The following is a 27,315-nucleotide window of genomic DNA, read 5'->3' as shown; positions in this document are numbered from 1 at the left end:
CAGGGGCCGGGAGTTTGGCCTAATGGTAGCCTAGCATGCACGAAGACCCAGGTTCAATTCCTCGGTACCACATACATAGAAAAAAAAGCCGTAAGCAGTGCTGAGGCTCAAGTGGTAGAGCTCTAGCCTTGAGAAAATCCAAGGACAGTGCTCAGGCCCTGAGCTCAAGCCCAGGACTGGCACAAAAAAAAAAAAAAGAAAGGAGAAATCCTGAGGTAACCTAGAGCTTCACATTCACTGTTCATATCAAATTCACTTGTAGTGATTTCCTTTTTTTTTTCCCTCACTCTCTCTTAAACACATGAGCTACATTAAAGGAACACATTTTTCTTCACCTTTGAATACTCAGGTCTGCCCATCAGACTGATCCGTATTGTCTAGGTCTTGTTGAACAACTGAATGAAATGAGCAAGCAAGATGCACCCAAGGGTCTTGGGACTCCAATCAAGTTAGCTTTCAAATCAGGACACAGCCCGAAACTTGAGGTTAATGTGGACAGGAGGCCCTGTCAGCTCACCCTCTGTGCTCAATTACTCTCCAGGGGACTCCTTTCCATGGGGCTGATATCAGTGTGGATCTGTTTGCTAGTTTGGGAAAATGTTCAGTTTAAAGATAAGAAACCCTCCCTCTCCCTCCCCATGAACCAAGCAAGAAAGTAGAAGACAGAATAAGTGACTATTAATCTTCATTTGGGAGGAAGACAACTTTGTACTACGTGGCCACAACAGAAGTGAGATTTCTCCACGTTTCCATGGGAGGATATTTTTAGTTAGGATTGTGAAAGATCTTCTCCAACTATCAAATGGGGTTAAAAGGCTCTGGATTACTAGAGTTGTGGCTATGATGATGCATCTAAGAACCAACTAATTTTCTGTTTTTCTGGGTTTGCTCGCTTCTTCTTCTTCTTGTTGCAATTGTTGTTATACTTGGGATTGGACTCTGCCTGGAGCTTTCCAGGAAGGCACTCTACCACAGGAAGACAAACCCTTCCTTGTTTTATTTTGGTGATACAGTCTCATTTTCCCACCTGGGGCCAGCTTGAACCTCAATCTTCCTGTTTACTCTAAGTAGCTGGGATGATAACTGTGCACCACTGTCCCCAGCTATTGCTTGAAAGAATCTCAAAAACATTTTGCCCAGACTGGTCTGAACTGTAATCCTCCTACCTCAGGTCTGTTTCCTGAGTAGCTGAGATTACAAGAATGAACCACCGACCACCTGGCCTTTGTCTTTAATTCATTTTGTATAAAAGGAAAGGCTTGAATCAGATCTTCGCAGATCCCTTTATGTTAACACCCGTTGGTTCTATTTGGTTTAAAACATTCCCTGGGTTAGCATGTGCATCTACTGTAAATTTCCCTCTTATGTGAATGGCAACCACATACATCTTTAGTAGTATATAATAATAATAATAATAATTAATAATAATAATTTCAACACTCATATTACAGTATTTCCTATGAATAGACCTTTACATGAGTTCAAACCTAGTAGTACTGTGGGATTATTACCTCAATTGAATGACTTGTAGGAGTGGTATAATAAATGTTTCTTGATATCCAATCTAAGGCCAGGCTCAAAGAAGACCCAAGCAAAGATAGAGGAGCAAACACAGTTCTGTTGGTACCATCTGTCTTCACTCTGTGAATTTCACCCTGAAAGAAGGCAAGGACAGATTGAAGAGGCACTCTTTGAGGTTAAGTTATAGACCTTAAATTCTATTTATAACTTACTGGATTTTCAACCCAATAGATGAATTGCTCTGAGTCATCAAACTCCACATCAAAACCATTGTGTATCCCTGATATGGGAACCATAGCATCATTGCTCTTCACCTCCGGATCAAGAGAGATTCCGAAAATTACAGAGTTTCGAACAGACATCAAGAAAGGTTGATCACCTGTGAAAATAGCCGACCATCAGTCAAACTTACATTATGGTGTTCCCAGACATTTTAGAGTAATGGGAAGCAGTGGACTGTGGTTATCATATGAGCTGAAAAGCAATCACAGCTCTGCAGTAATAAATATTCAGCTAATAAGTTACAGGCTTTCCATGGGGATCAGTGGAAGACCAGGTCTTCAAAACTCCCACAATGTCATATGCCCTTTTCCAAGGCAGATGAGTATTTTAATACCTTACATTTACATTTAGTTATAAACATTTATTATATAGTTAATGTCATCCTGAATATATAATACTCAGCTTTATTCACCTTACGCATTATGGTAATTCTCTATAAGAGTATGTATAGAATATATGTTTCTTTGCATTCATTTATATAAAACATCTCATGAAATGCTTTCTTTTAATGGCATTTTTGTATCACCTAAAATGTTGATATTACCAAAAGAACATTCAATGATTTGATTTGTCCATGTATAATGTAGGTTCATTAGTAAGTGAACATGGCTTTCTAGATTTTATTCAACAATAACATAAATATAATATCTTATTTTTTCAGTACTGGAATTGGAATTCAGGACCTTGTTGGAGAGCAGCTCTACCATTTAAGCCATGCCTCCCAATACTTTTTCTTTTCTTTTTTTTTTTTTTTTTTACTGTAGAGAAGGCCTTTCTGTTTGCTCAGGATTAGCCTACGATGTTGAAATTCCTATTTATGCTTCCCACATAGCTGGGACTGTAGACACATGTTACCATGTCTGACTTATTTTTTGAGCTAGGAGTCTTGCCAACGTTTTGCCCAGGCTGATGGCAAATTGTACTCCTCCTGTACTCTACCTCCTGAGTGGGTAGGATTATAGATAGATGTATGCCACCATGCCCATTTGACCTTACTTTTCACTAGTTCCTTACGTAAACTGATAAGATCTACACAAACAGACAAACCTAACATCAAATAACTCCAGGAAAGTTAGGTTTTTGAGAGAGAAAAATGAAAAAGAATTTAGTGGATAGCTGCTTATCAGTTTTAAGCAAGTTCAGACTTTAACTACTTATGATAAAAAAAATACAACTTACAATCTCATCAGTTGTTACTTGACCAATATCTGTCTTTTTTGCTACATTATAAATCTCAAAGGGCAGAGACTATGTTTCATTTTCTTACAATCCCCAGAGACTGGTAGAGAATCTGACATAAATTAATTCCCCAATAAGTATCTTCAGTAAGTAATGACCACATAGGAGAATAAACAGATGAATGAGTGTGCTATTATATAAACAATGTCTTCAAAAGTTCTCTAGGTATTTTATATTTTAATTTTTGAGGCTTTTACAGAAGAGTTGCTTTCCAGATTTCAGCCTAAGAATTAACTTAACCAATATCTGAAGGACCTCTGTGATGAAAACTTTTAAAACCTGAAAAAGAAAAGTAAAGCAGATTTAAGGAAGTAGAAAAACCTCCCATGCTCCTGGGCTGGGAGGATTAACATCATGAAAATGGCAATACTGTCAAATGCTATCTCCAAATTCAATGCAATGTCTATCAATATCTCAACATGTTTTAATGAAATAGAAGAAGCAATACAAAAATTCATACGGAATAATAAAAGTCCTTAAATAGCATAAACAATCCTTAGCAGGAAGAACAGTGTTGGAGGTATATCAATTCCAAACTTCAGACTCTATTTAAAAGTCATAGTTATTAAAAAAAAAAAAAAAACAGTTTGGAAGCTAGGCATGGTGACTCGTGCCTGTAATCCAAGCTACTCAGGATTCTGAGTTCAGCCTAGGCACTGAAGTCTGTGAGACTCTTACCTCCAATTGACCACCAGAAAACCAAAGTGGCTCTGTGGCTCAAGAGGTAGGGCAGTAGCTTTGAGCTGAAGAGCTCAGGGACAATGCCCAGGCCCAGAGTTCAGGTCCCACAACTGACCAAAAGAAGAAAAAGAAAAAAAAATAGCTTGGTGCTGGCACATGAACAGGCCTGAGGACTAATGGAATCACATTGAAGACCCAGAAAAGATAAAGTACACAGACCTTTGGCCACCTAATCTTTGATAAGGTAGCCAAAATTATCAGATGGAAGAAAGACAGCTTCTTCAAATGGTACTGGAAGAACTGGCTATATACCTGTACAAAAGTGACGTTACATCCTTCTATATCACCCTGCACCAGACTCAATTCCAAATGGAACAAAGACCTAGAGGTAAGAGCAGATACCCTGAAAATATCACAGGGTGAAGTAGGGAGAACACTTGGCTTCTTGACACAGGTGAAAAATCAAATCAAATCAAATCAACTTTAAATCAAAGAAAGCCCTGCTGGATAAATGGGGCTGCATTATACTGCATAGTTTCTCCATGGAAAAGAACATAGCTAGCAGGATAAATAGAATGCCCACATATTCAGAGAAGATCTTTATTAGCTATACAACATACAAGGGCCTCACTCCTAAAATATACTTAAAGCTCCAAAAATTAAATCCCAAAAAAACAAATCCTCAAAGAAACAACCACCCCGTTAATAAGTGGGCAAAAGACTTATAAAGAGACTTCTCTGGAGAGGAAATAAGAATGGCCAATAGACATGTGAAGAAATGCGCAACATCTATAGCCATAAAATAAATGCAAAGCAAAACTACACTGAGATTACACCTCACCCCAGTTAGAATGGCTATTATCAAGAAAAATCAATAATAATTAACAGATGCTGGCAAGGATGTGGCCAAAAAGAAATGCTACTACATTGTTGCTGGGAATGTAAACTTGTTCGGCCACACTGAAAAGCAGTATGGAGGTTCCTCAAAAGAGTAAACGTAAAGCCCCCTATGACCTAACAATTCCACTCATGGGCATTTACCCAAAGGACCACAAACAAGACTACACTAAAGCTATCTGCATAGCTATGTTCACTGCAGCATTATTTACCGTAGCTAAGATAGGGAACCAACCCAAATGCCCCTTAGTAGATGAATGGATCAAGAAAATGTGGTATAAGCCAGGTACGGTGCTTCACACATGTAATCCTAGCTCTCAGGAGCTTGAGATCTGAGGATCTCCGCTCAAAGTCAGCCAGGGCACTAAAGACCATGAGAATCTTATCTCCAATTAATCACTAGAAAATGGGAAGTGGGGCTGTGGCTCAAGGGGTAGGTTGGTAGCCTCCAGCTGAAGCGCTCAGGGACAACTCCCAAGCCTAGGGGTAGGGCAGTAGCCTTGAGCTGAGGAGCTCAGGGACAGTGCCCAGGCCAGAGTTCAAGCCTCATGACCCCCCTCCCCGCCAAAAAAAAGAAAAGAAAAGAAAATGTGGTATATATACACAGTGGAATTCTATGCTTCCATCAGAAAGAATGACATCACCCTATTCATAAGGAAATGGAAAGACTTGGAAAAAATCATATTAAATGAAGTAAGCCAGACCCAAAGAAACATAGGCTCCATAGTTTCCCTCATTTGTAAGAACTACTATATTTCTAGGATAGTCCTAGCAGAGGATAACCTAATAACTATATACATATGACCATTTAAAATGATGTTAATCAAAACAATCCTTGCTATTCTTTTTTCTTTTGTTTTCTTTTTTTTTTAGTGTACTGTTTGCAGTTATTTCTTCTGTCTTTAATTTCTTTCTCCTCTTTTATTCCCTGTGGTCACTGTTCTCATTTCAGTATCTTTTGTCTGGAGAATAACTTTATCTGATTTGGGGAAGGGAAGGGTGGGATGAAAGGTGAACTACTGCAACAACGATACCCCCTAGACAGGTTGAAAATAAACTTAACAACCTTGGGGGAGTAGGGTGGGGAAGGCAGGAGAAAATGAGGGAGGGTGTAACACTGTTCAGAAAGAAATGGACTCATTACCTATGTAACTGCAACTCCTCTGTACACCAACTTTACAATAAAATAATTTTTAAGTTATCTAAGTATCTTTAATTGCAATGTAAATAGACCCTATAATATCTGAAACTATTTATTTACCTTCCTTAACAGATAATAAAGGTTCTTTTTCCCCCAAACTAATCTTTATTCTGGCTGTCATCACTTCACCTAAAAATATAAATTAGTCTGTGCACTGTAGCTCATAGCTGTTATCCCAGTACTTGGCAGGTGAAGACTGATAGGATCTTAGTTAAAGGCCAACCCAGACAAAATGTTAGTGAGATCCCATCTCAGTGAACAAGCTGAATGTGATGACCAAACTTGTCTGCTAAATAAGAGACATGAATAGTGGGTAGTAGACAAAAATGTAAGACTATATTTTAAAGTATCTAAAGAACCAAGAGCAAGAGTATGTCTCAAGTGGTAGAATGCCTACCCAGCAACTTTGAGGCCCTGAATTCAAACCCTAGTGTGTGTGTGTGTGTGTGTGTGTGTGTGTGTGTGTGTGTGTGTACGCATATATATGGAATATACAGATATAAATACACAGACCAATAAAATTCAAGAGTGAAGTTTCATTTCAAAATTCTACTCAGGAAAGGGAAACTTCTGAATGCAAGTTTTGTTATGATACACACATACCATATTTCAGAATAAAGTATAAAATGATTAACCACTAAATAGCTTCCATGAACCAAAAAAAAATCTCATTATTTTAATCATCTGGGAAACTTCACATACTCAAAAGCATTAGATTCAAACTTTTTCTTCGTTATTACATCTTATGGACTTTTCTTTGTTTTAGCATTCTATTACTAAGAAATAACTCAGCACTGATTAAGCTAGCACAAATTTAAACCAAATTGGATGCAAATTTTGCAACTACCGATGCTTTCTATTATACAAAGCACATCAATATATAGCATTCAGTCACTGGAAATAATCTTCAGAGGAAGTGGCCTGCAGTTGGGACAAGGGAGACTTGCTGGATGTATGTCATTGTCACAGAGGACAATGTAATCAGACATATACCAGTAACTCCTACGCCTTTGCCCTCCTTCCTCACCCATACTCCGCTGCCCACAGCTTATGAACACCTGCAAAAGCCATAACAGCCCTCTCCCCACTTACTGAAACTAAATGGCACATGGCATGCATCAGATGTATCACTTACTCTTTCTGTCCGTTCACAATCATGTTTAGTCAATAATTAAATTCCCAACTCACAAATGAAGAATAAAACAATTTAAAATTTTAACCAGTGTCCCACAGCAGATCTCTTGGACTCCAAAAATCTGTGTTCTGCTTCGTGCTCTACCAGCCAGGGACTAAATACATACTGACTTGCTTTCAGTTTGGCTGCAATAATGAAAAATGAAAGCTTGATTTTAAGTTTCAGATGTACCTTGATATTCAATCATTCATTGATTATATGTTATAAATGCTGATTGGTTCAAATAAAAACAAAAGCTACCAAACGCAGGTGGCTCACCCCTGTAATTCTAGCTACTCAAGAGGCTGAGATCTGAGGATCATGATTCAAAGACAACCCAGGCATGAAAATTCATGAAACTCTTATCTCTAATTAAGCACCAGAAAACCAGAAGTGGTGCTGTGCCTCAAAGTAGTAGAGCACTAGCCTTGAGCTGAAGAGCTCAGGGACAGTGCCCAGTCCCTGAGTTCAAGTCCCATGACTGACCAAAAAAAAAAAAAGCTATGCTGGGTAGCTAGTCACCAGCTAGGCTGGTGGCTCACACCTGTAATCCTAGAGACTTAGGAGGCTATTATCTGAGAATCCCAGATCAAAGCCAGCCCTGGCAAAGAAAATCCTTGAGACTCTTATCTCCAATTAACCACCAGAAAACCACCAGAAGTGATGCTGTGGCTCAGAACGGTAGAATGCTATCTTTGATCAAAAGAGCTCAAGAAGAGTACGCAGTTCAAGCCAACTGAAAAAAAAATTCTGATGTGACGCTAGCCTAAAAGAAAAGTCTATGAGACTTATTTCCAGTTAACCACCAAAAAGGCAGAGTGGAAACACAACTACATTGGCAGAGCACCCGCCTTCAACAAAAACCAAAAACAACAACAAAAAACCACGCAAGAGCACTAGCCCATGAATTCAAGTCCCAGTAAAAAGCACACATACAAAAGCAAGGAGAAAGGCAGCAAGTGGCTCAGAAGAGAGTAGGAAAAGCAAGGAATCATATCACATCACACACCGACCTGAGAAGAAAAGGAGCAAAAAACACAGATCTGGAAGAAAATGAGAAAAACGCAGGAATGTTGTCATTCACTCAGTGTTTATTGTGCTACCACATGCTAAAATGCACCACTGGCAAAACATTTTTGTGCACAAGTCAGGGAGAGAGGCTTTAGCTGCTCCAGACCAAGACCAGGTATGGAGACCTTAAGAGTTCACCGTGCAAGTGGTAACCAGGAGTGCCTAAGGGTGGACGGAGGGGAGCTCAGGAGGGGTAAAAGTTTGCCTCAGAGATAATGATTTTATGTCAGGATCCCACTGAGGTTAGTGTTTGCACTATTGGCAGAAAGGGGAATAAATGTTCTTATTAAAAATATAGTATATCGGGGCTGGGAGTTTGGCCTAGTGGTAGAGTGCTTGCCTAGCATGCACGAAGACCCGGGTTCGATTCCTCGGTACCACATACATAGAAAAAAGCTGGAAATGGTGCTGAGGCTCAAGTGGTAGAGCTCTAGCCTTGAGAAAGTCCAAGGACAGTGCTCAGGTCCTAAACTCAAGCCCAGGACTGGCAAAAAAAAAATTATATAAAAATATTGTATTGCCAGGAAGGTGGCTCATGCCTGTAATCCTAGCTACTCAGGAGGCTGAGATCTGAGGATCAAGATTCAAAGCCAGCCTGAGCACAAAAAGACCTGAGACTCTTATCTCTAATTAACCTCTAGAAAACAGGAAGTGGAGCTTGGCTCAAGGGTAGGGTGGTAGCCTTGAGCTGAAGAGTTCAGGTACAGCTCCCAGGCTGAGTTCAAGCCCCATGACCCACAAAAATAAAAATAAATAAGTAAAAAGATAGTATTTATGTTGACACTGGTGATTCACACCTGTAATCCTAGCTATTCAGGAGGCTGCATTCTAAAGGTCATGGTTCAAAACCAATCCAGGCAGTAAACTCCATGAGAATCCACAAAAAGAGCTAGAAATAGAGTTTTGTTTCAAGTAGTAGAGCATCAGTCTTGAGCACTAAAAAAAGAAAAATGCTCAGGGACATCCCCTAGGCTCGAAGTTCAAGCCTTGGTATCAGCATACCCATCCCCAAAATGGCATTTATGACCTTTAACCTGAGTTATCCTATGACATTGCCTGGCAGATCAAAAAGGATTTTCTTATTGGCAGAGACATGAAAGCCAAGGCAGTTCCCTTACACTGAGTCAGAAGCCTCCTTGTGATCTACGGACTTTAAAAGGAGTAACGGCTTAAGTACTGTCTACTTGGTTTTGTTATTATGGGAAATATTTCATAAAAATTACACGAGAAGTAATGCTCCCACTACCTGATGAATCTAACTGTAACCCCTCTATACATTATCCCAACAATAAAATAAAATAAAAACCAAAAAAATACAAAAATCCCTAAGTTTAAAAATTATAATATAAAACTAGAAAAAATAAAATCCTGTAATTCCCCTATGAAACCCTAACCACAACTGGCATTTGTGTTTCCTCACAGATGTTTTCAAAATGTATTTTTACAAGACTACATCTGCATTTTCATGTAACAATATCATTCAGGTTCTTTTAAAGCTATTCCAGACATGCAATAAATATTATTTTAAAGGCAACCGAATGGTTAATATGATTACATGTTTTCAACTATGTACATATAGTATAGAGTCTTCCAAATGTCTTTTACTAAAAGAACCTTGTACACCTACTTAAAGATAATAGTAATAAAAAGAACCTATAGGAGTTGGGAGTTTGGCCTGATGGTAGAGTGCTTGCCTAGCATGCATAGGTACCACACACACAGAAAAAGCCAGAAGTGGTGCTGTAACTCAAGTGGTAGAGGTCTAGCCTTGAGAGAGCCCAAGGACAGTACTCAGGTCCTGAGTTCAAGCCCCAGGGCTGGAAAAAACAAAAATGTAAGCATTGTTTTGTGACCAGTTGTTTAGTCAACTTATCTAACTGGTACTTCGAAGGCAAATAGGAAATACTGAGAAAGTCCTATCTCAATAAAGTCAACTCAGGGGGAAACCAGGAACAGGATGATTTGTCAAATAAGAGGCTCTGCTTAGAATGAGCACTCAATATCCATCAACCAGCGACAGCAAACATACCAGTTCCCAATGCCCATCTGTATGAGGAGAAAGAACTCTTTGTACCCAAATATCTATAGCCCATATTAATCTTCTCCTGAAAGACTCTGAGACCACACTAAATTAAACAATGTCAACAAGGATTAGGAGCATAATAAATCTCTGGAGCAAAACAGTGAATGCCAAACCCTTATGTAATCATTGTCAATAATTAAAAATCTTTCATCATGGAAGTCCCATTGTTAAATATTACATCCTGATGGAATTTTGATCTTTATTAGCCTCCATTTGCATAATCTGTAAGCACTGTGTATTGTCTGCATTCAGTTTTCAAAATTCCATTGGAAAATATAACTTCTCCCTAGATGATGACTCATTTAGGAATATACTATTATTAGCCATTTAATTTCAACTTGTCTACAGCAATATTTCTAACTATCAAAATTCCTCTCCCCCATTACTGAGGCTTACTCTGGGCCTCAAGCTCTTGCCTAGCCTCTTCACTAGAGACTGGAATGGTACCACTTGAGTCACACCTCCAATTCCAGATTTTTGCTGATTAATTGGAGAAAATGGTCCCTCAGACTTTCCTGACCTGGTTGGCTTTGAATGAGATCCTCAGATCTCAGCCTTCTAAGTAGCTAGAATTACAGGCCACCAGTGCTGGCCTAAAACTTTTTTTTTTTTTTGTGGGTCCTGGGGCTTGAACTCAACCTGGATGTTGTCCCTGAGCTCTTCAGCTCGAGCCAAGCCCCACTTCCCATTTTCTAGAGGTTAATTGGAGATAAGGGACTCAGGTGCTTTTGTGCACCGGCTGGCTTTGAATCTTGATCTCATCCTCCTGAGTAGCTAGGATTACAGGCGAGAGCCACCAGCGTCCAGACGCAAACTATTTATTTATTTATTTATTTATTTATTTATTTATTTATTTATTTGCCAGTCCTAGAGCTTGAACTCAGAGCTTAGGCACAGCCCTTAAGCTTTCTCTGGACTAACACTCTAGCACTTGAGTCACAGCACCACTTCTGGCTCTTTCTGTGTATGTAGTACTGAGGAATGGAACCCAGGGCTTCATGAAACTAAGCAAGTGCTCTACCACTAGGCAATACTGCTGTCCCCAAAACACTTTTTCACAAAAATAGGTTTAAAGTGATCTTACAGATTGTTAAGTACAATAAATGGCTTTTAAAGAGTTGATTATCTGTAAGTACACACTCACTTAAAATCTCTTTTAAACTTGGTGGATTGGAATCCAACTACTTTGGTATAACTGTTTTTGTATAACTACTTGAAGATTATAATAATAATAATATTTTCTTTCCTTCTGTATTCCCTAGAATCCTTAAAACAGTCCTTCACATATTCTTTAATCAGCCTTGTAAGATACATTTAGGATGAGATAAAGATTAAATTGCTCAAATAATCACCTATATATTGCACACAGAGACAGCTCTGATTTTTAGAGTATCAGATAGTAATATTAAAAGTATAGAAACTGGAGTTATAAGACTGAGGACAGAATGCTGATCACTGATTTCTGATTATAACAGTAAAAATGAGAAACAGACCTGAAAAATCAGGAAGCGTACATGTCAAGAAATGCTTACTTCTTAAGTGTCAAATGTGGAACTTCCTATGACCATGGCTTGTCAGGAAAAAAAAACAATCTACCTGCAGTCCAGTGTGAGGAACTTAAGAGGTCAAAGTGTGTTGTGTCACAGGCACAGATAACATCATCTCCACATATATTACACCTGAGGTGTTCCAATCACCTCGCAAAGCTCACAGTCCTCACACCTGCTGAGTCAAGGGGAATGTGCATAGACTCTGTCACAGGTGGACTGTGAGTTTCCACAGCCTGCGCAAACTAGGACAAGTTCCATCTTCAGACCGCATGGACAGGACATACTGTACCTCGCACACAATTCACAGAATCTTGAGAGAGGTTCCATCCTGAAGGACAAGCACAAGAGTAGTAGCGAGGCCCCTGCGTGGAGAGCAGGCAGAGATGACTGCAGGAGGACAGAGCACATGGATTCGGGGCTGTGGGAGAAAGAACAGAAAAGAACACATCTGTGAAGCAGGCTGCAGAGCCTGCTGTGATTATCCTTCCCAAGGCTCCAATATTCGGAGCCATGGACATTGTTAGTAACCTCTGCTGGGAAGCATATGTGGGAAGAATGGAGTGACCTACCCAAAGTCAATCTAGTCTCTATAACTAGTAATGAAAAAGCATACTGAGTGATCTGTAACTTAGTATCAGAAATAATGCTCAATAATATGTCTCCTTGCCTGACCTAAAACATATCTTTTTACATCCACCAGGTTTCTGTTTGCAAAATGACCTTGACATTTTCACAGCGCTGTCCAAGTTTTTTATTAGATAATAATCTTTTATTTTTCCACTGATGACATCTTTGTGTGTCTCAGCTCCTTGGAAAGAGGGACACTGTATACATCCCAAACTCACACACACACACACACACACACACACACACACACACACACACACCAAGCTGCTTTAAGCCATCAACAGGTAAGATAGAAGAACTAAGGTGCTATATATCAGCTGAGGAAACTGAGACTCAGAAAGATCACAGCAGCCGTAGCTAATTGTTGAATATAACAACCCAATGTAGAGGTGCTATTGCTTTCTATGTGCTCTACAAGGCATGAGTTTCCCAAAGTAAAGGAAAGATGACAGCAGGGTAGGCCCGAGGAGAACATGGAGCAGTATGGGTCATGAAAAAGAGAAAGCTATTGCCCAAGCATACAAATAAGCTGCAACAGCCTGCACTAAGCATGCCCAGGCATGATTCCCAAGCAAGGCCCAGACAGGATGCTTCTGTGTGAGCACTTACAGTTTGGTTGCCTTGAAGGATGCAGGGCGACAATCCCAAGCGGCTGAGGGACGTTATACATGACAACGGTCTTGTTGCCCCCATGCCACTTGTTAGCTTTCATAACTTTCCGAGTACCGCGATCAGTCCAGTACACAGAATCCTCGAAGAGAGTCAGGGCATGGGGGTGCACCAGAACCTGAGGAGGAGAAACCACCCATGAGAAGCATTACCCACCAACAGGCATCACCGAGAACTGACTTAAATATCTAGGTACGTAGATGGTTTTCTTCAGCATTTAAGACATCAGTAAGGACACCCAGAACTAATTGTGTAGGAGGCAAGACAAAAAAAAAAAGTTTCATACAGCACTCAAAATAATTTCATGCGTGGTGTCTAGTCTACTCTATTAATAACACTGGCCATCTACTGTACAAGGAAAATGAAACAAATGCATAGAAAGAAATAGGTTCTGTCCAGATCACCAATTAGCTAGAGGTTCGATATAACTGAAAAAGCCTAGTTCCTCTCTGCTCACTGCCAGGGCCCAGGCGCCCCTCCCTCATCCCCTCACCCTCACCACTCTTCTCCTAGATGCTATCTAGCCTTTTACAGGTTCCCATCAATCCATATTGCTTAGGTACATACTTCCTGAAAGGAGGGAGGCCTCTCAGAGGGCCTCTTAAAGTCACAGGAACTACAAACAATAATAATCTTAAAGTCAATAGCAGCTTTTTGGTAAATGTATTCGTGTTTTGAATTTGTCCATTGAACTTATGGAAATTAATTCAATTATTTATTTGTTCATTTGAAGTGCAGGATTTCAACTTGAAGCCTTGCACTTGCTTAGCAAGCATTCTACCTCTTGAGCTATTTTACCAACCCTTTTTATGTTGGTTATTTTCAAGATGGGATCTAGATTGTGCCTGGCTGGATCTGCGCTGCAATCCTACTACCCATGCTTCCCATTGTCATGGGGATGGCAGATACACGCCACTGTGTTGAGCCACAGTCGTGCCCCTCCCCCCCCCAAAAAAAAATCTGGTATATACCAAGCTGTAAAGTAATTGGAAAATTTAAAAACTAGTTAATTTTTGTTAAACATATCTTTTTTTAATCCCTTGTGGGGCTTGAACTCTGCACCTGAGAACTATCCCTGAGCTCCTCATCTCAAGGCTAGCATTCTACCACTTTGAGCCACAGAACCACTTCTAATTTTCTGGAGGTTAATTAATTGGAGATAAGCGTCTCATAGGCTTTCATGCCACGGTTGGCTATGAATCATGATACTCAGACCTCAACCCGTAGCTTGGATTACAGGCATGAGCCACAGCTCCTGACTAAACATGACTTTTTAACCTCTTCTTTTGATGTTTCTCTTTAGTTCCTTTGCCCATTTGTCTGATGGATTGTTTGTAAATATCTTTTCCCAGTTAGTTGGCTGTCTTTCTACTTTCGTATGTTTTTATCTGTGCAGAAACTTTTTATTTGTAGGTAGTCCCATTTGTCAAGAAACTAATCCTCACCCCCCCCCCAAACCCAACAAACCAATCACTAAATAGGCAAAGGAACTAAAGAAAGACTTATCAAAAGAAGAGGTTAAAATGGCAAAAAAAAAATGAGAAAATGCTCATCATTCATGGTCATAAAGGAAATGCAAATAAAAACAACCCTAAGATACAACCTTACCCCAATCAGAATGGCCAATATTCTGAATTCAGACAAAGACAAATTCCGGAGGGAATGTGGAGAAAGAGGAACCCTACTGCACTGCTGGTGGAAATATAAACTAGTACAACCACTCTGGAAGGAAGTTTGGTTTCTTAAAAAACTGAAAATAGACCTTCCCTACAATCCTGCCATACTCCTGGGCATCTACCCTGAGCATCATAACCCAGGATATGATAAGGACACCTACACAGCCATGTTCATCTCTACACAATAGCCAAGTCATGGAAACAACCCAGATGCCCTATTACAGATAAATGGGTACCAAAAATATGGTGTATACACACACACACACACACACACACACACACACACACACACACACACACACACTGGAATTCCACATAGCCAACAAAGATAAAATAATGGCATTCACTGGGAAGTGGATGAAGCTAGAATGAATCATGTTGACTGAGATAAGACAAGACTAAAGGAACAAAAGATGCATGGTATCCTTAGTATGTGGATATTAGATCCAAGCAGTACAAGAGCGATGACTCAATATTTGGGTACCCAAGGTTATGGAATATGGTCTTGGAGATATAAACATAACTACATAGTCAGAAAAATCTATGATGGGATATATACCCTATAGACATAATGTTTTATTATGTAGATTAACATGTATCTATAATATACAAATCCTCAACTTAATTTTAATTATGTTCTAAAGTCTATGGGCCAGTGATTGCATATAGATTCCCTTTCTGAATACTTGTTTGTTAAACATGACATTGGAAATATGATGTAAAATTCAGTGTTAATGAAATCTTTTTAAGAAATAAAATAAAATAAAGGTAGAGAAGCAAGAGATCAGCATCTACAAACTGATTCAGTCATAAAAGCTATTAATTCATCATGGCACAAGCTGACCATGAATTCTCATACAAATTATTTCTTTCCCTCCTATTAATAGAGGACAGATTGCCCCTTTCTGTTGTTTGGTATTTCCTAGATTGGCCTGATGATGCCTCTGATTTGAAAATTAATTTCTTAAATCTTCTTGATACTCTGTTTTCAACCTAGCCACGATGATATTTTGAATTTGGTTTCTTTCATTGCCAACTTACCAAACCACTGGCTATCACGTGTCTCCGATTGTGTCCATCATAATCACAAAAGTGAATGTAGTCAAGATAGGCATCCAGGAAGTAGACTAGTCTATTGGGGTAGTCAATTGTTAAGCCGCAGGGCCAGTAGATCTTGTCCTGGACAATGATGGTGCGGGCAGTGCCATCCATGCTTGCACGTTCAATACGAGGGTGCCGGCCCCAGTCAGACCAGAACATCAGATGCTCGCTATGAAAAGAAGTTAGTTACCAACCAGAGGCTATATCTCAATGTAAAAAATAACTGTCGTTTAAAATAACACAATGCTCTCAGCTCATATATAAAGTCTGAAATCTCAGTGGAATATAACAAGTTAATTAAAACCATTCCCAATATTAAATTTGGAGGAAAAAAAATCTCCTAACCAAAATAAAGAACACTATAATTATTCTAATGATAGTATTGATAGTATTAACAATATGTATTCTGTTCATGTTCTGCTTAAACTACATTGTCTCCAATTCAGAATGAATGCACATAGCTTAGTATTTCCTCTGAGTGCCACAAAGCAAAACTATAATCATAATGTAATCACAGGCCTTCTGGGTGTTTTTATAACATTCATAAAACAAGCAGTACATAATGATACTAGAATGCCTCAATACTGATTCATGTTTGTGTTTAAACCATAAATAATTCACCCAGAAAAATCCTTATGTCCTTGCTACCCTGTTATGTTTTAAATAAGAGAATTAATGTATTCCTCCTCAGAGATTCATCATAAATACCACTGGTATGTAATACTTTTCATTATCTAGGGAATCTGCCTCAGTCAAACATGTATTGCCTAATTCAACATTATGCAGAATAGAATTTGAAGTTCTAGAATCTAGCTCAATTCAAGAAGGAAGCCCTATCAAGCTTTTTAAATAGGCCAGGAGCACAGTCTAGTGATAGAGTGCTTGCCTAGCATGCACAAAGCCCTGGGTTCGATCCGTCGGTACCACACACAAAGTGGCTCAAATGTTGACACTAGCCTTGAGGAAGCCCAAAGATGGTGTCCAGGCCCTGAGTTCAAGCCTCAGGACTGGCAAGACAAAAAAAGATTTCTAAACACATTGAAGAATTTCTTCTCTTTTTCACTATCAGGTTCTTGCTTATGCAACTTAAAAGGGAGCAGTACTGAACAATGTGAAACTGAAGCTGAAAAATCTGGCTATTTTTCTGTGGTGTCAAGGTCATTGCTAAGTGGTCTGCATATGAGTTATTATTGCATGCATTAATTAGACAATTATATAAATCCATAGCAGTCATTTCAATAGTTCCATTGCCAAGTTAATAAAAACTCTTACTTTGTTCTGGGATCTAATGCTAGTCCTCTTGGATTTGTTATGTTTTTGCTAATCAGCACGGTCCTGTGACTCCCATCGATTTTTGAGACTTCAATAGTTTCCAGAATATAATCTGTCCAGTAAAGATTACGACCTACCCAGTCCACTGCAATAGTTTCAGTAACAAACATGCCACTGTCATGAATCTAAAATCAGAAGGACAACCAAGGGTGAATGAATACTAAAGAGTAGAGTAAGTGAAAATACAGAAATTAGATGAAGACCTAGAAGATAGCATACAATGTTCTGTGACAGCTGTTGTCCACGTGGCTAGCCAGCACATTAACAGTATGGTTTTCTGGGTGAAAATGTACAAGATTTTTCTAACACTGATAACTCAGTTATTCAAATAGTGGGTAGTTTCATTTTGATTTCCAAAGTTATTGCACTTACACTACCTAAGAGCACTACCCATTTGCTAAGCTGGAAACCTTGTGATCCTCATAATGTACCATGCCAAGAGTGATTTCTCTGTTGGTGAAGGGCCCCCAAAATATCAAATAAAGTCCTGAGGGGCAGAGGAAACATAACTGTCAGGGGAAACTGGGAAATGGGTTTAGATATTTAACTAAATTGAAGTGAAGAAAAATAATCCATTGACTTTCTCACACTTTCCTGTAGTCTCATTCACAAAAGAATGCAAAGGAACCTCAGAAACATGAAAAATCTCTGCACCATGTGACAGGACAGAATCATGGATAGTTCATCTCGAAGAGCCCATTCTCTTATCTAAGCACCCACAGACAGAATTCATAAATATTTAGGCCTCATGAGTATAATAAACCTCAGAAAGTACTCTTGGCTGAAGGCATGGCTCAACCATACAGTATCTGACTAGCAAGCACAAGGCCTTGAGTTCAATCCCAGCAAGGACTCTAAGAACAATCGAGGATGAGGAAGGTAGGACACATTGACTGGCATAACAGCAGCAAAACAGACTTATGACAGGGAGCCAGATAGGCCAAAGGTATGCAGAAAATAGACTTACCACTTTTCTGTCTGTTCCATTTTGAAATGCACTCCAGGCTTTGCCCTGACGTAAGTCAGTCCAAAAGATCCGACCACTGACTGAATCAAAATCAATAGCTACAATGTAAGAACCATCCTCTATCAATGAATAAATATTGTGGGCCTGGGAGGTGATGTTGTCAGCAATAACTTTGTTCAGACTTGACACAAGTAATAGCAGATTTTCAGATGCTGTCCAAGGAAAAAAGGCAAACGTGTCAATAACAATGGGAGAACAAAACAATCCCAGGCTCTCTTAAATACTTGGAACCATACTTTTGGTAACTTTTATGATTCCACATCACAATACTAGGGGAGAAAGACCTCATAACAATTATTTTAATTACATCATTCTTAACTTTAACGGTTACATGGTTCTCATGCGTATTTAAAACAAATTCTTCCCGAAATGTCTTCCTTGCTGGAATTACCTTTCAACTGTAGAGAAGTCATGCCTTAAACCTGATTTGTGGCAGGAGTCATGTCTTAAACATTTTTGTTTTCTCTGAGGAGTTTAGCTACAACATAAAGTTCTAATTACTTTCCAATATCCTGTTTCCTCTTTTCAAGGCCACTTAGCTAGAGTAAGGTCTCTGACTCTACTGAGCTTGCAGTAAGCACATGATTAAGTTCTGATCAGCAGAATGTGAGTAGAAATGATGTTTCCTTAGGAAAAAATGAGCTTGCCCGCCCCCTTCTCTTTCCCATTCCTACTTTCTGAAGAAGGAAAGATTGGAACAGCAGCACTAGATCCTGTGTCACACCCTGGACTACCTACTGTCTATGCATCTACTTATCCAACAAAGACACTTTTTGTCTTTATCCTCCATTTTGGGCAACTTTAAAAACAGCCACATCAAAACTCCAATACATAGTATAATCATGTTCATAAACTGCTGAATTGGCTGAATTAATTTGCTACTTATCTTGTGTAAAAGACTTAAATGCAATATAGAAATTGGAACTGGATGTGTGGCTCAACTAGTACAGCATCAGCCATGAGTGAAAAAGTCAAATTAAAATGTGTGGCCAGCACTAAAATTGCAAAAATTTACATATATATGTGTATATATGTATGTAGAATATGTAGAAATGTACATAAGTGTAAATATGCATACATTTATATTCATATATTTTATATATTCGTAACTATTTAAATTTTATATATCTTTGTAAATTTATGCATACAATTTTCCTCAATTTATACGTATAGTATTTCATATTGTTTATTATGTTAATAATATAAAAATCATTTAAAATAATATAAAAGCCATATGTTATTTTAAATAATATTAAATCATCACCTTTTTGTGATTATTTTAATTACTATGTTCAAAATTCCATTAAGCCTTTTTTTGAGGGGCCAGTTCTGGGACTTGAACTTAGAGGCTGGGCACTACCCTTGAGCTTTATCAAGGCTAGTGCTCTACCACTTGAGCCACAGTACCACTTTTGGCTTTTTTTGTGTGTATGTGGTACTGACGAATCAAACCTAGGGCTTCATGCATGGTAGGCAAGCACTCTACTACTAGGCCATGCTCCCTGCCCTCCATTAAGACTTTTTTTTTTTGCCATTGCTGGGCTTGAACTCAGGGCCTGAGCATTGTCCTTGGCTTTTTTCAAGGCTAGTGCTCACCACTTGAGCCATAGCACCACTTCTGGCATTTTTCTATGTATGTGGTACCAAGGAATCGAACCCCAGTCTTTGTGCATGCTAGGCAAGCACTCTACCACTAGGCCAAACTCCCGGCCCCTCCATTAAGACTTTTGAGGTTAAAGATATTACAACATCTATGCAGGATTCAAGTCTGATCCCTAGTGAATGCTGACACATGCCCATGAATATCAGATGATCATAAACTCTGGGATGGGCTATTAAACTGGCAGCAGTTGGTTCACTTTTAAGCTTAGCAACAAATTACCTGTAACTTTGCAAGTCCTCCCATCACCTTCTAACATGAAGCCTTCATCACAAGAGCACCGGAAAGAACCTCTCATATTGTAACAGTGCTGACTACAAAAGCCTGGACTGTCACATTCATTTATGTCTTCACACGTCTTGGTATCATTGGCAAGTTGGTATCCCAGTGGACACACGCATCTAGCCCCAAAGGGCCCTTGAACACACTGGTGAGTACAACCGCCATTGAAATTTGAACAGCTGTCCTGGTCTAGAATAAAGATAATCACAAAGTGAAAAGTCAATCATCTTTGCTTCTTTAATTCACTCTGATGTAATATCTGCCATGCCCCAGGCCAGATAAGAGCTAAGGACACAGTTGCTTAGATGAACATGATCCTCAGGACTTAGACCAACTGCTTCACTACAACGCTTCAGGATAACTCCATTTGATACAATAAGGCAATCTAGGAGAGATACTGTGGGCAACAGTAAACAACGATCATTGATAAAACATGCAAAGAAAGCTAACTAGTTGAAATTCTTCTACTTATGTAGACATGAAGGACAGGACTTCATGTAAGAGAAAGAGTGAAATGTCTATGAAATGAACACAGGGAAAGAAAGGGTAATTGGAACAGAGTCACTAACATTCCCTATGCTTGGGGACAATGGAGAAATGCATAAAAGACAAGTCACATGCCTAGGAAGCAAGTGCCTTCTGTTGCTGTGAGTAGCCCAACAGTCAAAACATACAGCATGCACTAAAAGGGGAAGGTGTGGTTGTTAGGACACTTTTAGCACATACACAACATACATGAAATCGTAAGAATCTAAACACTTCACAATCATACCTGGCTGCAGTTCATCTGAGAGTGAGCATTGATTAAAGAGGAAAGAAAGAAAGGACAGTAATTAGGATCACATGCCAATCACAGCATTTTAATCACACCAAACACAAATCCCCAGACTTTATTTGGTTTGTGGAGCCATTTCCAAATGAAATTATAAAATATTAAAGCTAGAAAACTTCACGAGTGTGATACCAACAGAACCCAGGTTAATTTGATCATCTAAGAGCCTAATTTGCTCTCCTTTTTCTAAACAATGACATATAAAGAAGGAAAAACACATAGCCAAGTGCAAAGGATTTAATGAGAAATATTTTCCATTGATGATTGACTTGAATTCAGTTCTTTACCCCTAACAGATTTAAAGTCACAGAGGAACTAAGATCCCTTCCTATGAAGCTTTGTGGGGATCGTGATAGTGGGCACTGGGCACACAAGGCTGCCGCTCAGAATGAATTTGTGGCCAGGAAGTTGTAGTCAGAAAACTTACTGCAAAGTGGGGACTCGTCTGTCCCATTGGGGCAGTCAAAGGCGCCATCACACAGGGCACTCAGATTCACACAGATGCTATAGCCAGGGCACTTCCACTGCCAACTGGGACAGCGAAAGGGTGGAGGAGGACAGTCCTTCTCATCACTCATGTCCCTGCAGTCATTGTCCCCATCACAAAGCCACTCTTTGAAAATGCAGTTTCCATTGTCACAGCGAAACTGCGATGGAGAGCAAGTCTTAGGGACACAGCCATTGTGCTCATCTGATCCATCAATGCAGTCCGGATGCCCATCACACTCCCAGGTGTCCGGGATGCACACACCATCACCTTGGCACTGAAACTCATCTGAGTGGCACAAACCGGGGGGCCTGGTTGCTAGAAGAAAAGAAGCACAGGGGAAGTGGTGATTTATAATCCCTTGTCTAGTCTAAAAGTCAGAGGAAATGACTTTGGATCACAAATTGGTAGGTAGGTGTGTGTGTGTGTGTGTGTGTGTGTGTGTGTGTGTGTGTTTACTATACTGGGGCTTGAACTCAAGGGTCTGGGTAACTATCCCTTAACCTTGTCACTCAAGGCAGATACTCTACAACTTGAATTACATCTAGACTTCCTGTTTTTTGGTGGTCAATTAGAGATAAAAATCTCACAGACTTTCCTACCCAGATTGGCTTTGAACCTACATCCTCAGATCCGGTAGCTAGGATTGCAGTCATCAGCATCCAGCTTCAATAGTAGGTTTAGAAGAATAGCTATGACAAAATTAATGATAAGGCTAACATGATACCCATCATTTCAAAAAATAACGTACCCATTTCCTGACGGATTAACTGTAACCCCTCTATACATTATCCCGACAATAAAAGAAAAGAAAAAAATGACTAACATGACATAAGGTCCTCCCCCACACTGTACCCAGAAATAGTTTTATGTGTCAGATTATTGGATATGACAATTATACAGAATATGTAGCTCTTGCAAGAATATGACATCCTGAGTCAAACTGCATCCTACATTTCTAATACTTGCTCAACAGCACATTCAGTATAGCAGAATTTATCCATCCTTCTATTAAAGAATCATCAGTGAATTCCCACAATTCTTTGTTTCACTGTTTGTTGTTGTTTTTACTGCCCCTGGGGCTTAAACTCTGGGCCTAGGAGCTGTCCACAAGCCTCTTTGTGCGCAAGGCTAGCACTCTACCACTTGAGCCACAGAGCCATTTCTGTTTTTTTTCTGAGTAGTTTGTGGGAGATAAGAGTCTCATGCTGGCTTCAACCAACATCCTCAAATCTCAGCCTCTTGAATAGCTAGGATTGCAGGCATGAGCCACCAGCAGCAGGCTCCCTTGTTTACCTTTGCTCGTGGTTAACCCTCCATCATTGAGCCCCTTCCAGTCCCCTTTATTTTTATTGATTAAACTTCTAAATTGAAATTCAAAAGAAGCCAATCACACATCTTGATATGTAGCAAAGCCTCAAAAGTTTGAAATCTGTGAATCTGAAATGCCCTAGGAAAAACGAAAAGTGAGAATAAAAATGTCTAAGACATGTTTAACCCATCTAAGAGATTATTTGAAAGATGTATTTATACAAATACTTGGTTTTCCAATTACAAAGTTATCTGGTAATTCCTACACTGATGTGTGTGTGTGTGTGTGTGTGTGTGTGTGTTACTAAATTCTTTTAAGAATACTTTGTAATTGAGGATGCCTTTCCACAATTTTGACAGAGCAGTGATAGGAACAATAGTTACAAAGTAAAAGAAAAAGAAAGAAAGAAAGAAAGAAAGAGAGAGAAGAAGAAAGAAAAGAAGGAAGGAAGGATCCCTTTGTGTGAATAAATGGGCACATAGTACTTACGACAGCCACTTTCATCAGAGTTGTCTGCACAATCAAACACACCATCACAACGATAACTATCGGTAATACATTCACTCCCATCGGCACACTTGAACTGGAAACTGGTGCAGTTTAGTACTAAGGAGGAAAGAGAAGAACATTAGAAATTAATTCTTGGTTAAAACAACACTGAGATTCTTCTAAAAGGCAAGAAAAGTAAATAAATAAAAGCAATCCACTTACCACAACCAATCTCATCAGATCCATCTGCACAGTCCTTGTCCCCATCGCAGACATAGGCTGGGGCAATACACCGATGGTCAGGGCAACGAAACTGATTGGGTTGGCAAGTCTGTGAACTTTCTAATGAAAAGTAAAGCCCAGTTAAGTCATTTCCTGCTCAATAGGTATCAAACCAAAAAACACCCAGTAAGTAGCTACATAAGTTACCTTAGTGTTACATGTGTCCAAAATTCCTTCAAAATAGTAATTTTGTCAAAAATAAGCCCACCAAGAAATCTCAAAATTTAGACAATTTGAGGAATCAAAAATAAAACAATCACAGGAAAGAGTCCAAAATGTACAGGGTGTGAGGGAGAGAAATGGGGAGAAAAACATAAGAAGGGGTATCAATATGTGAGAAGTAATGCACCTACTATCTGGTGAATGTAACTGTAACCCCTCTATACATTACCTCGATAATAAAAAATAAAATAAAAAAAAGAGTCCAAAATGTGATTACAGTATGAAGAAGACAGTCAGAATAAGTACCATGTGTTGGGACTGGCATTACAGATCACAAATATTCAGTAAGTCCATGACTCTAGACAAAAGTTAACTATCCAGTACAGGTCAATTAGTGTAGCCTGCCCAACCCACATACCTGCAGCAACAGTGTATAGACAGATCATATTTACAGTTCAGCCCAAAGTCTAGACAGAACATCTCTAAAACCCAGACACCTACTAAGTAAGGTACAGCCTCTGAATCAGATGTGCTGGCTCCAAGTCATAAAATGAAGTGATGATTTAAGACTCGTGGAATTAAAAAATAGAAGTGATTTATTTCCAAGCCTATCAACCTTAAGGAAAAAATGACTTAACTAGTCATTAACTTGACTAGAATTTAGTCCAGAAAATTCTAATGTACCTTAAATTACTATTGAAGACACGGCAATAAATTAATAAGCTAAAGGGAGCTATGTAAAATTATTAGAAATTTCAAGACAGGTGTAGCGGTGAACATATGTTTATATGGTAGTTTGTAACTGTTTTAAATATCTGAGTTATTAATTGAGGGATTATTTTTTCCCTAAGCCTGGGCTTAAGCAACCCTCCTGTTTCAGCCTTAGCCTTCCAAACAACTGAGACAAGTGCACAGCTCTGAGTCTGGTTCTGGGTCTTTTGGTTTTTTTTCAGTTTCTATCTGAATGTGTCATCAGAAACAGTCTTGTTTTGCTTCTGTAAAACTCAGAATCTGTAGAAGATGTCAAAGCCTTCCAAATAAAGGTACATGCCTGTACAGCCAGAGATTGACAGGCATGACAATAGTAGTATCTCAGATAGAACAGGATTTGTGATGGCACAAACAGATTTACTCAGCTTACCAGCAAATCCGTTCCAAACTTACCACAGTTCTTTTCATCTGATCCATCCCCACAATCGTTGTCTGTGTCACAGACCCAGCTTTTTGTGATACAGTGGTTATTATCACAAGTGAAGTAGGTCTGAGGGCAGACTGTAGGTGCATAGGTGGGGCAGTTTTGCTCATCGCTGCCATCTGCGCAGTCATTGTGTCTGTCACAGTGCCATTGTCTAGGGATGCATTGTCCCCCGTGGACACAGGTAAATGCCGATGGTGAACAAGTATTATCTGCAACAGCCACACACTGGTCATGAAGACTTTTGGATTTTACTGCCATTTAAATCAGCTCTCCCTTTCTAAAGGCCAAATTACATTTCAGTGGAACGTAACATAGATGAGGAGAAATGTGTATCAAGCAATGATCGTCACCTCACCACCAGCATCATCATCAAATATTTATTTAGTATTCATTCTATGCCAACCACCTTTTGTTTCACTTGGTTTCAGTTTTGTTTGGTAGTCGGTCCTGGGGCTTAAACTCAGAACCTGGGTGCTATCCTTGAGTTGTTTTTGCTCAAAGCTAGTACTCTACCACTTGAGCCACTGGTTCACATCCAGCTCTTTGGTAGTTAATTGGACATAAGAGTGCTATGGACTTTCTTGCCAGAGCTGGCTTCAAACCTCCAATCCTCAGATCTCCGCCTACTGCATAACTCGGATAATATATGTGAGCACTGTATCTGTCCAAACACCTTTTGAAGTACTCTATATAGCTTTTTTTAAAAGTTTCCTCTTATGTCACCCAAGCTGGATTTGGGCTCACGCTCAAAGATTAGAGACCTGGCAGCGTGTGGATGGACACGTGTTTATATGGCTACATAATCTACATCCCCAGCCCGGTCACTCTGTTTCTCCAAAAAGGCAGCTTACTGTTACTTCTGTTCTTCATGGAGATTCCTGAAACTTTTAATCATCTTGTATCCTTATTTTTTTTAACTTTAATGGAATACTTATCCCTTTAGCAACCAATTTAATGTTGAACCACCTAGCTCCATTCCTGAAAGCCTTCACAATACTTGTTAGAAGGCTGATATTATTTTTTTTAATCTAAAAAGCTATTTTTCCCATCCACAAAACCCAAGCTTCTATTCATGTGTAATCTTACTCCAGGCAGACTGTCCAGGACACAGCTACTTACTAAGTGCGCCGCACTGGTGCTCGTCACTGTTGTCGTGACAGTCATCGACCCCATCACAGCGGTAGAAGTTGGGTACACATTTGCCATTGTTGCACGCGAAGGAAAAGGAGCCACATTGCTCCGTGGGTGGTTCGTTGACTGGGTCTCCCTCGCACGTCTGCTGATTGGAAGAGAGCTTCATCCCATAGGGGCACCCGCACACCCGCTGGGAGTTTGGCACTGGGAAGCAGAAGTGGCTGCAGTCGCCATTGGGGTGCGCGGGCTGATTGCACCAGTTAGACCCTGCCAAGGCAAAGCCGGAGACCAGTCAGCGCATTCCCATTATGTGGATCCCAACTGGGAATAAAGAATATTTTCCAGACCGGGAGTGTGGCCTAGTGGTAGAGTGCCTGCCTATCACGCAAGAAGCCCTGGGTTCAATTCCCCGGTACCACATTCACAGACAAAGCTGGAAGTAGGGCTGTGGCTCAAATGGTAGAGTGCTAGCCTTGAGAAAGCCCAAGGACAGAGCTCAGGCCCTGAACTCAAGCCCTAGAGCTGGCATCATCATCTTCATCATCATCATAATAATAATAATAATTTTCCAGCCCCAATATTAAGAAGTACCAAGTAGCTGAGTGCCAGTGGCTCGTGAACCAATGGCTCACACCTAGAATCCTAATTAGAAAGAATACACTTCAAAGTAGTCTGAGTAGACAAGTCTGAAACCTTTAATTCCAATTAACCAGCAAAAAGTTGGGAGTGGAAGTATAGCTCAAGTGGTAGAGTGCCATCCATGAGTGAAAATGCCCCCCAAGAGCCTGGTCTCTCAGTCCAAGCCCCAGGCCCAGCAACAACAACCAAACATGAAGTATCAATCATTCTCCTGGAAAGCAGCCTAGCCAATAGAATAGTCAAGAACAGTAAAGTATTTTTTTAAATGTGTATTTCTCAACAACAATTTTAGAGCCAGCACAGCCAAATAGAAATGTGAGTTCTCCAAGTGTCAAACATGGATGACAGAATCAAAATGAAACAGTCAAATGCTGTTACCTAAGTGCTTATAAGAGAGAGAGCAGGCACCATATCGAATTCTCACATTCATTTGCCAAAAGAAAGCTCAACAAAGTCACTCACCAGTCTGGATTTCTGTGTCATAGGATTTCACATGCATAATGTTGGTGATGCCATTTCGAATAACTGTCATGTCTCCCCCGTCTGACTTCCTGACTTGAACAATAGCACCCAGCCTCCAGTCAGTGAAGAACACAGAATCTAAGAAGAAACCAGAGCAGTTAGTATTTTCAGTTATAGCTTCCACACAAATAAATTACCTAAGGAAATGAAATAGACTGCTAATGTTTCCTGCAAGGCTGAGGAAT

General features: G+C 39.7%; 1 protein-coding gene across 1 annotated transcript in view; it reads right to left on the bottom strand.

Moving 5' to 3' along the window:
- Lrp2 (LDL receptor related protein 2) overlaps positions 1–27,315 on the bottom strand; it is a 176,277-nt gene that overhangs the window by 70,866 nt on the left and 78,096 nt on the right. Inside the window, exons 20-33 of the mRNA XM_090342693.1 lie at positions 27,071–27,208; positions 25,955–26,236; positions 24,802–25,044; positions 23,416–23,535; positions 23,194–23,310; positions 21,333–21,710; positions 20,014–20,262; positions 18,072–18,283; positions 17,045–17,229; positions 15,713–15,941; positions 12,936–13,113; positions 11,989–12,117; positions 1,734–1,900; positions 1,512–1,655 (exon numbers count right to left, since the gene is read on the bottom strand). Coding sequence (XP_090198819.1) covers positions 1,512–1,655; positions 1,734–1,900; positions 11,989–12,117; positions 12,936–13,113; positions 15,713–15,941; positions 17,045–17,229; positions 18,072–18,283; positions 20,014–20,262; positions 21,333–21,710; positions 23,194–23,310; positions 23,416–23,535; positions 24,802–25,044; positions 25,955–26,236; positions 27,071–27,208 — 2,771 coding nt within the window. The remainder of the gene's footprint in view (positions 1–1,511; positions 1,656–1,733; positions 1,901–11,988; positions 12,118–12,935; positions 13,114–15,712; positions 15,942–17,044; positions 17,230–18,071; positions 18,284–20,013; positions 20,263–21,332; positions 21,711–23,193; positions 23,311–23,415; positions 23,536–24,801; positions 25,045–25,954; positions 26,237–27,070; positions 27,209–27,315) is intronic.

The sequence above is a fragment of the Megascapheus bottae genome, chromosome 12, assembly GCF_031878675.1.
Source record: "Megascapheus bottae isolate mThoBot1 chromosome 12, mThoBot2.hap1, whole genome shotgun sequence".
NCBI classification, from domain to species: domain Eukaryota; kingdom Metazoa; phylum Chordata; class Mammalia; order Rodentia; family Geomyidae; genus Megascapheus; species Megascapheus bottae.
This window is presented reverse-complemented; position numbering and strand designations above follow the sequence as displayed.